General features: G+C 41.2%; 1 protein-coding gene across 2 annotated transcripts in view; it reads right to left on the bottom strand.

The window, feature by feature from the left end:
- Positions 1-2440: 2440 nt before the first annotated feature.
- The window catches only part of NRF1 (nuclear respiratory factor 1), a 143907-nt gene continuing 133744 nt past the window's right edge, over positions 2441-12603 (bottom strand). For both annotated transcript variants that reach the window (XM_021002299.2, XM_021002300.2), the window contains exon 11: positions 2441-4642. In XM_021002299.2, the coding sequence (XP_020857958.1) occupies positions 4479-4642 (164 nt within the window). In that variant the 3' untranslated portion in view covers positions 2441-4478. The remainder of the gene's footprint in view (positions 4643-12603) is intronic.

The raw sequence follows: 12603 nt of genomic DNA on the forward strand, positions 1-12603 counted from the left end.
TGTGATCTTTTGCTTCGTTTCGTAGTAGTGTATTCCAATCTCTTTCAGCTCTTAGAAAAATCTTCCAGATCTTGTGGGATCCTGACTATAGCTCCCTGGTACTTGAAATGCTTCTTTCTAGATGCCTACAGTACTTTTTTCTTTAATGTTAAGAGGTCTCAGAATTTTGGGTATGATATTCTCTGGGAGTTTTCCTTTTGTAAATCCTTACTTTGTCCTCTGGTTTTAACAGATTTGGACAGTTTTCATTATGACTTCTTGAAACATAGTGTTCAGGATTTTTTTGGGGGGGTAAGGAAGAGTCATCATGGCTTTGGAGGAGTCCTATGATTCTTAAGTTCTCTCTCCTCAACCTTATCACTTCTTACATTTCCTTTGATTTTTTTCAATCATTTGCTATTATTCTAATATTTCTTGCTGTCTCATAGTTACTGATTTCTGTTTGGTTTATTCTAGTACATTTCTTGGGTTAGGTTTACCACATTTTCTTTTAGGCTATTTATTCTTTCAATTCTTTCTTCCAGAGTTTTTATTTCATTTTTATCTCTCACTTTATTTCTTCTAGATATTCACATGGTACTTGTGGAAAACATTTTTCCTTTAGGTCTGTTTGTAGCTGCTGGGTAGTTATGCCTTCTTTTTGGAGATTTCTAGGTTTGTAATACTTTTTGATAAGTGGTCGATATTTTCTTTGACTTACTTCTCCAGCTTTAGTTCCTGAATTGGGGCTTTGTGCCAGGGTCAGGTTTTGCCCCCTACTGTGCTTTTGGGGGGCAGGGGAGGGAAGTAGGTCCTGCTTTTTCTTATTCTGGGTGGAATTTCTGCTGATCTCTACTACCCCCTGAGGTTAGGTTCCCCTAGATTTTTGAGGTTCAGAGCACTGGATCTTTAGTCTTCTCTGGCATCCCAGAATAAACCACTAGGGACCTCAAAAACCTTGGGCCTGGGGTTTCTCAGTCTGAGCACTGTGGCATCCACACTGGGTGCTTACACCTATCAGTTCTGAGGTTTCTAAGACCCTTATGCTGGGGCTTGCTCTGAGGAGCCTTCTGCTCTTCCAGACACAGAGCCTTGCAGGTTAAACATATTCCTGATCTATTTCTGGTAAGCTGCCGTATGTTGGCTCTGGCTTTGCTGATGGCCCCCTTTTCTATGGTCCTCTGGCTTCTAGCTGACCTCTTATGCAGTTCTGGAGTAGGAGTTTCTCATTGGATTTCTTGGTCATTATTTGATATGGTGCAAATTTCAGGGTTTTTCTGGAGTAGGTACATAGGACTTATGGGATCTACCTCCCACTCAGGTAGTCATCTTGGCTGGAAGCCAAAACTTAAGTTTTATATAAGCCATAGTTTGGGGGGAAAGTATAGTATATCCATATTTGAACCAATATGATATTCTTATGAGTTTAACAGGTGTCCCTCTACCTCTGGAATTTGGGGAACCAGTCTGTATTTGCCCTATTTACACCTTGTCATGTTTTGTAGACTTCAGTTACATTAATTCAATCACAAAATACTTATTGAACCCTTACCTATGTGCAAGGCATTATGCTAGAAGCTGGTAAACAGCAAATGCTAATCTATTCCTTGCTTTCTTGTTGCTAGGTACAGCCATTACAAATACCCCAGTTGGATAAGAATTTATCTTTAAAGGTCCCTTTAGAATTCCACCTTCCCTTAGTAACTCATTCTGATGTTTTTCAAATTTCTTCAGTCTACAGACCTACTAGAGTAAGTAACTGTCTGACACGTCACAGCAAACAAATCCTCACCAGAACCAATGAGAAGAATGGTGATGAATCATAGGATTGCAGACTTAGCAAGAATTTGAGTCCATCTTGGCCAACCCATAACTTGAACAACAATTCCCTCCACAACATACCCATTGTGTGGTCAAGTTTGGCTTGAAGATCTCCAGTGAGGAAGAGGAGATAGCCAATTTCCATTTTTGGACAGGTTTCATTGTTGGGAAATTTTCTCTTATATAAAGCTAAAAGCTTCTCTGCTTCCAGCTCTACCCTCATCCTTCTACGACATAATAGCAATCTTTCAAATACTTGAAGAGGACAGCTATTCTGATGAGTGCTGTTTGGGGGGGGGTGTTTTGCCATGTTCTGAGAGAAAATAACTTATTGCAACATTTAACAGCCCCTCACTGTCAGGATAACCTGACTTTCATGCTTCCTCCCTTGATATCTCTTGCAAGATATCTAACTGGCAACACTAAGTGGAGCTATGGGTCCTGATTCAAAGGTGATTATTCCTCAGGAAATTAAGTACTTAATATAATTCTAGGGCAATGATAAATCTCACCTTAAAACATCAAATATCTTCCATAGATATGAAAGTCACTCCTAAAAGGTAGTTTATTTGTCTCAGAGGCCAAGATCTGTCCCATAATTCCCCACCCACCAGAGATGAACTCACATCCCCACTTCCTGTAGCCACATCTGTAACTATTTATTGAATGAGGCAGTAATAAACAGAATGGGAAAACAACACAGATTCCATGCTCTGCTACTGGATTTTTGCATTTTTTTTCCATCTTCTTGGCAATCTCTCAAACTACCAGGCGGTTATTTCACCACAAAGGAAACAAGGACTTTAAAGCCACTGGACATCTTCACAATGACAATAAAAAATAATAATAATTATAATAATAATAATAATAATTAAAAAAATAACAAACTGTAGACTTAGGACTGTTTATATGTAAATGTTTCCCCTCCCCCCAATACATACAGAAAAAAACATACAAAGAACATTGGATAGCTTCATATAAAACAAGCAAATCCGAGAATCTGAAACTTTCTCAAAGGCTGAGCAAGACATGAAGAATCTCTTAATGTTGTATTAAAAAAACATTAAATACATAACGCTGCTGCACACACTGGGGGGTGGGAGGGTCTGGGAGGAGGAAGGAAGAGGGGTTCCTGTGTTCAAGGAGCAAAGGTTTGGCTCGCTGGGAATTCAAGTGATAATCTGCCACTGGAAATCCAACGTTTGCAGCAGGGAAATTGTGTTTAATAGAGTAAAAAGAATATACAGATCAAACAAGCACTGTTAGGGGCAGGAAAGCTGTACAGGGCCTGCTGGGACAGGGATGGGACCTGTGTTGTCCAGGATCCTGGGGTACAAATGTAAACCCTCCATTCCTATCTCCAAAGTCACTTAAGCAGAGAGAAAATGAATGGGAATCAAAGTCCGGGAGGGTGGGGAACACACATTCTATTCTTGGTTCATTTGTTTTCTTTTAATCTGACCCAATATCATCAGTAACAGTCATACCTTATATGAATCAGACGTACCTTTCAGTTCTGGGGTTTAATATTGTTAAGTCACAAAGTTGCAGGAAAGAAAACATTTAAGGTAGTTGGTGTCCTGTTCTTTGAAGATTTTTCTTCTTTTCTCTCTCTTTCTCACACGCACACACACTCACATAGTTCTTTGAAGATGTTTTCCCCCTTCTCTCTCTCTCTCTCTCTCTCTCACACACACACACACACACACACACACACTGTCTCTCTCTCTCTCCTCTCTCTCTCTCTCTCAAACACATTTACATACATTTCCTGAAATCTTACCTATCTTTGCTATTCTTCAGTTCGTATGGATAAGACCAAAATCAGGGCTGACCAAAGCAAAATTGAAATTGCCATGAGATTACAAAAAGGGGTTTCCAAGAAAGGTGGAGGAGGGGGCTCCCAGGCAATAAGGGGCCCCACCCCCAGGACTGTCTGCCTCTGCTCTGCCTTCACCACAGTCCCTGCGCCTGCATGTGGACACTGCCAAATCCAGCCCACACTGCAGTCCCTTTCCTTGGGGTGAGTCCAGTAGAAAGATTTCACTGCCACTCTTAGGGCAGCTTTCTTAGAGGGCATGGCTACCTCTGCCTGAGTCTGTCAGCAGCTCAATGCATGGCCCTAGTAGAAATGTATAGCAGAGCAACTGTGTCTAGCTGTGTAACCTACCACCCACTAAACTGGGTGAATTACTTTTTCCACAGCTCACCTTGATTTCATACAGCTAATTTAATGCGGGTTTCTCATATATATACATATATACACACATATATATATATATATTTCATATATATGTAAATGTGTATATACCTATGTACACATATACATATTTTTTTTCCACACACACACACACACACACACACACACACACACACACACACGTATATACACACGTTTCCGCAGAAAGGAGTCCTGCCACAATTTGGCCTTTTCTGGACAGTGAAATCAACAATGTTGCATTTAACTCCACTGCATCAGAAAATCAAGAGTGGTGCTTTAAAAAAAAATGCCATTTCATGTGTCCTCTGCTCCCCCCCTTTTTTTCCTTTAAAAAAAAAGGATAACAAAACTTGCTTCCAAAGTCGGGAGACTTAATGGCGCCTGATTGCACTTCTGCAAACGTGTAAAAAACTTCTTTGTCGTAGAATAGAAAATGACCCCATGATCCAGGTCAGTGTCACTGTTCCAACGTCACCACCTCCACAGCCTGGCCATCCATGGTGACAGCACTGTCCGCTATCCTTGTAGTCACGGGTGCCATGGCCACCTGAACTGGACCATTTCCTTGGGCCAGGCTAGTTACCACAGTCTGATACATGCTCACCGGAATCTGCACCAAGCCTGTAAAGACAGAGGGCAAAGAACAAGGGTCACTCTCTGCCTCCAAGACACCAATGACACTGAATACCCTCTGGGTTTTCTACATAAGTGTACTTCTCCTCTTCCATTTTGTGATAATTGGCATCATACTGGGGGGCAAAGGACTTACTCCTATTTTACAGGATGGGAAAGGGGAGTTTGGAGTGGCTGGGCTGTATTTGCCTAAAGGCGTCATTGGTCAACATTTCTGAGGCTGTGAGACACCTGTGAACTTCACCAGGCCACACTGAGGGGTGGAGGGAGGGGCACCTGCAGCACACCAATCCACAGAGCAGCAGTAAGTGCCCTCACACCTTACTCTCCTTCCTTTCTCCACCACAGCTGCTACTGCCTCTGCTCTCCTTGTCAAAAATAGCAAATGTGAATGAGGAAACCCTGGACATAAGGAGTCCCCCAGACCATCTCTGGGATGCAAAGTATGCCAAAGGTACCGGCCAGAAGACATCATCCTAGTGCTCTAAGGCAGGCCAGCAGCAAAGTTAGAAGCCAAGGGCTCTGCCAGATGTTTTCTCACCTTATTTCACATATCAGTTGTTCAGCTAAAACCCATAGTCTATGATAAGGCAGACGACCCAATGTAGTTAAGTCCCTGTTCACTGTAACTGATAGATGACTCATATGATCTTCCCAACACTGTTGAGTTTTTACCATCAAGGGAATAGATTTAAACCAGAATGAAAAGGTTATCTACCTGAAGTAGAGACTGTTTTCAGAGCCAACATTTATTGGCTGACACTGTTTTTTGGTCAAATTTCCTTTCTGAAATGTAGTCAGTTGCCCTACTGGTATGAAGGTCAAAAAGAAAGGCTGTTGACCTTGCAGAAACTGTGAGCTCCCTGTTTCAGGCCAAGCTGATACTGAACCAGAGACTCAGCATTTATCCAAACAATCACCTTTTAGGCTCCCACCTGAGGCTCTCCCAACCTTTGCAATCCTGATGGGGCCAACACTGATTCTCAAAGTTGTTTGAGGCACAAATGATAACTGAATAGTTAGTAACTGGGATTACTCATCTTGAAAGCTTTGCAGAGGGAGGAATTCTACTGCTGTGAAAATTCCACATTCTACCAGCACTGTCAGCATGCACTCTGAGTCTGTCACCAACTTAAATGACCTAACATCTCAATACAGGGATTTTAGACACACCCCCACACACATACGCACACATCCATCTCGGCATGGGATTAGATAAATCGCTTCAGTAGCTCTGACGTACCTGCTTTTTATGACAATGGCCAGAGCAAAAGACAGGGGAAGAGGGGCTAGCAAACCCTCTATGGTTTAAGGTAGGGCTGACTGCCCTTGGAAGAGAGAATTAAAATGCTGAGGTACAATAATCAGGTCTGGGATTGTCCCTCTGCCATGTCTGCTCAGACCTCGAACCTGATTAGCCTAATATAGATGGTACATGATAAGCTCAGCTTGGATTTTGGGTCATTTCAATTGCATTAAGCAACCAGCACACTTTCACACAACTTGGGAGCTTTTCTTTTTAGTTTTCCCACAATATCTTAGAGAAAGTGAAGGAAAGCCAGGGTCTTTAGGTCCTATGTCCATCCTAAAGGCTGGTAATAGGTAGCTTATGTTTACAAACTTGTAGAGATTGTAATAATATGTTGGAGCCAGAAGAAACTTTGGAAAAATCTAATCCAACACCCTTATTATAAAGAGAAGAAAAATGGAGGCTTAGAGAAGTTAAGTCACATAGTGGCAGAGACAGGATGAGAACTTTCCAGCCCAGGGGTGGGGAACCTGTGGCCTCGAGGCCACATGTGGCCCTTTGACTGAATCCAAACTTCACAAAACAAATCCCCTTCGTAAAAGTATTTGTCCTGTAAAACTTGAACTTAGTCAAAAGGCCACACACCTAAGGACTTAGAAGGCCACAGGTTCCCCATCCCTGTTCCAGACTTTTCATTATTAGAAGTCTGGGCTCAAAATGATAGACGGGAAAAGTTGATTTCATGGAGCCTACAAATGGGACATGATCACTCAATTTTAGCCTGCTTTTCCTCTGGGGCACGATGTAACTTCCCTTTGGAGTATACAGGTGGCCAAAAATGGAACCCAGAGGTCAAAACTGACTCAGAAATGACAAATCCAAGGCTGCAGCTGAACAGCTTGACCACAATGCATGTAGGAAGGGCTCATGGGATGAGGCAACTTTCTAAGTCTGGCTTCATTTGCCTGCTGATTAGGCATGATTTAGCGCCAAAAGGCCACCAAAGGCTCAGATTAAGAATATTTCCGTGCCTCTGGCCTCCAGCACTGCTTTCTGGGCATATTAACAAAAGCATTATGCAGTTCTTTTTACAGATATATTTCTTAAAGAGACTAGAAATCTCCCACAATGAAAGCTGATACACATGAAGAAATCCTCAGGAAAAATATTAACCTCAGTGCTCTTCCCCCTCCCAATTTATTGTCTGCAATGATCATTTGGCACTGAAGTTTATGTAATCAGGCAGTATCCTAAACTACTATGTATATGTTCTGTTGCTCCAATTAGATTGTAGCTGTCTGAGGACTGGAGCTGGCTCATATGCCCAGTGTCTAGCACTCTGCTGTGCACACAACACACATATACATGCTGGATGCTGTTGCGGCTGAGATCCTTTAGAATTCTTTCTGGTTCTCAGGTCACCTTGCTGATGCCTTCCTTTGGGGAAAGGTGAAGAAAAATGTCAAAATCTTTTACTCAGACCAGGGCAATAAGAGATGTGAAGAATTTGGGTTGCAGTTACTCCATACCTAAATGACGAGTATTTGACTGATTAACATAGAAAAGGAGAGGCAGATGAGACAGACATTTTTTATGTCACTCTTTCCTGTCTTCAACTTTACAGTTCACCACATGCTATGGATCAGACAAATCGTTAGCACAAGATTCATGAGTGGCTCTGAAACATTTCAAGTGCAAGGATAATGGGTGGACTGGCTATGAATTCTACCAGTATACATGAAATACGGAAAGAACAAGAGAAAGGCCCTTTGTACATGAGATGGACACCATCTGGAGGATTTATGGATGGACAGGGACAAAAGTCACACAGGGCGGCAGACGTGGATGGGTTGTGAGCTGCAAATTTGGAGTAAACAACTATGCTGATGGAACCAAAACCCACTGGTATGTTAGAGAGCAATAAAAGTGGCTTGGCATGCATACGGGTAGCTAGCTTTTCTACTTCGTCCTTAAAGACAGTTAAAATGGAAAGTAAAACTAACTCCCTCTGAATAAGATATTGATTTTTGCCTATGCTGTGGTTCCAGTATGTGATGCATGTTAAAAAGGGTAATTATTAGCATGAGAGTATCACACATAAGACCAAACAGACAATGATGAGGCCAGCATTCATTTCTTGAGTTTTTGTATATAAACTCATCTGCTGTAGGCTGTCTGATGGAATATAAGCTTTCTGAGGGCAGGGAACCATCTAGTTTTTTGTCATTGTGCCCCCAGGGCCCAGCATGTAGCAGGTGCTTATTAAATTGTTGACTGTCCAAATGAATTCTTTGGGGGAAGTAACAAGATACACCTAGAGAGAACTGCAGGTTCTGCCATTCGTATACAGACTACAGATTTGCTTGTGATAGAAATAGATGGAGTGCTGGATTTGGAGTCAGAAAGACCTGGGTTCCAAACCCGTCTCTGATACCGACTAGTTGTATGGCAGTCATATTTCACCCGTCTCAGCTTTGGTTTCCTCATCTGTAAAATGAGGATGACAGTTTCTGTAGTACATCTACCTCACAGCGTCCTTGTGAGGATCAGATGAGATGATGTACGTAAAAGAGTTTTTCAGACTTTTAAAGCACCAGATAAAGGCTAATTGTCATTATCCTATAGCCTGGGAAAGGATGGGCCTTTGAGCTGGCCAGCCCCACAAACTGGAAAACCTTTCAGGTTTGTTACTCACTGTAACTATTTAGCCTCTTTCAACTCTAAGGCTTTTCCAGTTAGTCATGAGTTTTTATTTGGGATAGAAGAAAAAGCTGAAGAGTGTTCAATAGAATCCAGAAAGGTAGGCAGCTAAATGACTGGACTGAAAATGCTAAGGAGATGAAAGGGAAGTAATTTGAAACCAAAAGGAAAATTGGCAATATGACACCTACTGATGTTTAAAGGAGTGACAGCTAAATAGGAATAAAACAACAGTTTCAAATGCAGTGTCAGAGGAAAGTGACTGGAACTGGAAAAGGTAGGAATTTAGGAGCAGGAAGGAAGTTGCAGTGCAATCTCTGCTTAAAGTATTCCCCCAGTGATCAGAAACCCATAAAAGTAGAGGACCCTCCTCACCCCAGGTATTTCTGGATTTGAGTGGCTACAAGGGGGTTTTAGAAGCCTGAAATGTGAAGTTATTCCACTGACAGGTCAAACAAAGGCCAACACTATAGAAAAAAGAAAGAATGGCAATGGTGTGAACATGTAAATAGAATGAGGAAAGAAAAACTAAGTATAGAAGCCAGTTCAGTAAGTAGATCTAATAAGAAGGTAGGAAATTCACAAAAGAAGATTAGAAACAAAACAAGACAGAAGTGAGAGGAGAAGAGTAAGGAAACTTCAAAAATTGCCAGTGGGCAGGAAAGAAAGAAAAAGGTCTCTTGTCTATCCCAGAAGTTTTGTTTCTTTTAATCCCCTTCCCTACTTCATTGCATTTATTATTATTTTTTGAGCACAGAGACTTCTTTTTTAAAGTTCCCAATCTCATCCCTTCCCCACCCATTGAGAAGACAAGAAAAACAAAACCCATTACAAACAGGTATAGTCACACAACACAAATTCCTCTGCGTTAGCCATGTTCCAAAAAAAAAAAAAAGAAAGAAAGGAAAAAATATGCTTTGATCTGCACTCTGAGTCCACTAGCTCTGTGTCTGGAGGTGGACAGCACGTTTCAACCTGAGTCTCTTGGAACTGTGCGTGGTCACTGTGCGGATCAGTTACTAAGACTTTCAAAGCTGATTATTTTTATGATACTAATGTTACTGTGCAAATTTACACCTGGTGCTACACACTTCACTTTGCATCTGTTTATACATGTCTTCTCATGTTTTTCTGAAACCATCATTATTTCTTATTGCATAACAGTATTCTATCACCATCATATACCACGACCTGCTCAGCATTCCTGGCAGTTCTGTTTCTCAAATATATGGTACCAGCTGCCTTTAGAACATATAACCTTAATTGTCTTCCCTTCCTAAGCCCACAGATTTTGTCTGTACGAAATTATGGCTCTTAGGGTTTTTTGGATTTACTACTCCTCATTCTTGGTCTGGAGAAGGATATGGCAAAGTTACTCTTCATGACCCCATTTGGGATTTTCTTGGCAGAGATACTGGAGTAGTTTGCTACTTCCTTCTCCAGCTCATTTTACAGATGAGGAAACTGAGGCAAACAAGGTTAAATGACTTGCCTAGGGTCAACACAGCTAGTTAAGTATTGAGGTTGGACCTTACATAACAGACCATGGACATACAGGACATCACCAGGTCCCTACTGGAAACTTCTCCAGCTTGGTACGACCTACCAGATCTTGAATTTTGCTGGCAAAACCTTCATGAGTTAAGAAGGGTCACCTCCAAGCCATACTAAGGCATCAGAGGAAGATTTGAGTGAATATAGGTGTTTTAAAGATTGGGAAATGTGCAAACTCAGAAAGTGGTAGGTGAAAGACAGTAAACGGTACTGAAGAAGAGAGGAAAGTAAGTGGAGAGAACAGAAGACAGAGCAGAATTCAGGGCTTAGTCAACTATTGTAGATTAATCTAGTTAGATTAGTAGAAACCCCAAATAATTTTTATCTCATGGCTGGCTGCCTAATCCATAGAGATTTCAAAGAAATTTAAAAGCAGAGGAGAAGGAAAAAGGAGGAGGAACAGTATCAACCTGGTCAACAGACAAGCCAAGCAAACTAAACCCCATCATAGTTAGGCCAAAGCTCCCTTACCATTCCAGCAGCCACCAGAAAGGTAGGATTTTGTGGTGAGAAATGCATGGAGAAGGTAGAAGTTGGCCTGCTTCAGCCTCCTAGAGCCATGGAGGGAGCAAGAAGGGATACGACAGAATCTCTGGGTCAGCCTACCTAACACATACATTTGTTACCATTATTAGGCAGTTTTGAAGAACATTTTTCTTAGTGACTAATGCAGCTTCTACTACATAAAAAGATACTTTTCTCTATGGCCCTTCTCTCTTTATCTTAAAGGGCATTGCAAACCAAAATGGCTGGTGACCTGCTATTTAAAAGTCTCCTAGAGTTCCCTTTTGAGGCAATCTGCTTATTAAAGAAAGTGTCTATGAATTTATGATGACAGATGTGATGGAAACTGATGATTGGAAAACAGGCAGAAATAAAGAGCAAACAGAGATCATTATAAACAATATTTCTGACCACTCACTATTGTGAGCTTTCTGTAGGAATTAAAATGGAAGGAGGATCCCTTCTAGGACTGCAAAGTTTAAGCAAAATTATACAGAAATACATAGATGAATAACACACAACTAAATACAACTGCATATGGTTATCAATACTATAAGAGAATCTGTGTGAGGGGCTTATTTTGGACACCTCCACTCTTCCTCGTACAAAGAACTAGGTCTATTCAGAAGGGTGCTGGTCTGGCCTCGCAGATCATTCTTCTTACTAAAGGCCCCCCTTTTTTCTCCATCTAGACAATGAAAGGGATAAGGCAAATGCCAGAAGAATTACCAAGGGTTAAATGGGACTTGGTGACTATGCCCTTTAAGTATACAGATCATTTCTTCTTTTCTCATTGTATAACTAGAACCTAGCAGAGAATCCTCTGGTACATGTTCTAATGTGTGCTGTTGATCATAGTCATGAGAATGAAACAAAGAAGTATTAGAGGGGACTCTACTGGGAAAATGGCGGTGCCCCAGCATGCATTGAGAAGCTGAGCAATCAGATGGGGGAAAATGGGCATCATTTAAGACATGCATTGTAGTGTTAGGTGGTATTGGGCCATACACTAGGGATGGAATGAGAGGTAGAGAGACACATGGATTTATAAGTCATCATTTGCCTAATAACTAAGATAACTTGAATGGACAAATGCCTTAAGAGAATGCATAGAAAGAACAGTAGACCAAGCCTTCAGGGTCAGAAGAGGTTGGTTGGATTGTGTTGTGTTCTACAGAACCACTGCACATCCTCTCTATTCATTTCTAGATGCAATCTTAAGAGATCAGAATCTCTAAAGCTTTGGGAGATTTCAGTGCTAGATATCCTGAGAATTTTAGCCGAGGTGTGATATTTGAAATGATTACAACAAATTTAAGAAAATTCAGTAGTTTTAGGGAAATATAGGAATCACCAGGGAGGCAGTCTATAGTAGCAGAAAGGTTTGGTTCTATTTCTGGCGTTGCCACTAATTTTTTTTTTTTTTTTGTGAAGCAATTGGGGTTAAGTGACTTGCCCAGGGTCACACAGCTAATGAGTGTTATGTGTATGTGTCTTAGTCAGGATTTGAACTCAGGTCCTCCTGACTCCAGGCCCTGTGCTCTATCCACTGTGCCACCTACCTGGCCCTCCTTGCCACTATTTCTTGAGCAACTTTGGGCAGGTCACCTGAACTCTCTGGACCTCAGTTCCTCATTTGCAGAAGGAAAGGGCTAGACTAGGTGAACTTTAATATGACAGGCTTATGTGTTCTATTATAAAGTTTCACATACCATAAATCCTGTCAGTCTTTTACTAACTTGTTGTGATCCCTGATTTTATCCTCATTATTACAGTCTCTAAATAACCTTGACTTTGTTCTTTATCATTAAAAAAAAAAAGAATCCATTAGGGTGTCCTAGTATAAACTTCCTTTATTGAATGGTGAAGTATACCTCATTCTCCAAATACATAAAAGCCAATACTGCTGTTGCTTAGATAGAAGTCAATTTTTTCTCCCTAA

The sequence above is a fragment of the Phascolarctos cinereus genome, unplaced genomic scaffold (assembly GCF_003287225.1).
Source record: "Phascolarctos cinereus isolate Bilbo 61053 unplaced genomic scaffold, phaCin_HiC Scaffold_1;HRSCAF=81, whole genome shotgun sequence".
Lineage (NCBI taxonomy): Eukaryota > Metazoa > Chordata > Mammalia > Diprotodontia > Phascolarctidae > Phascolarctos > Phascolarctos cinereus.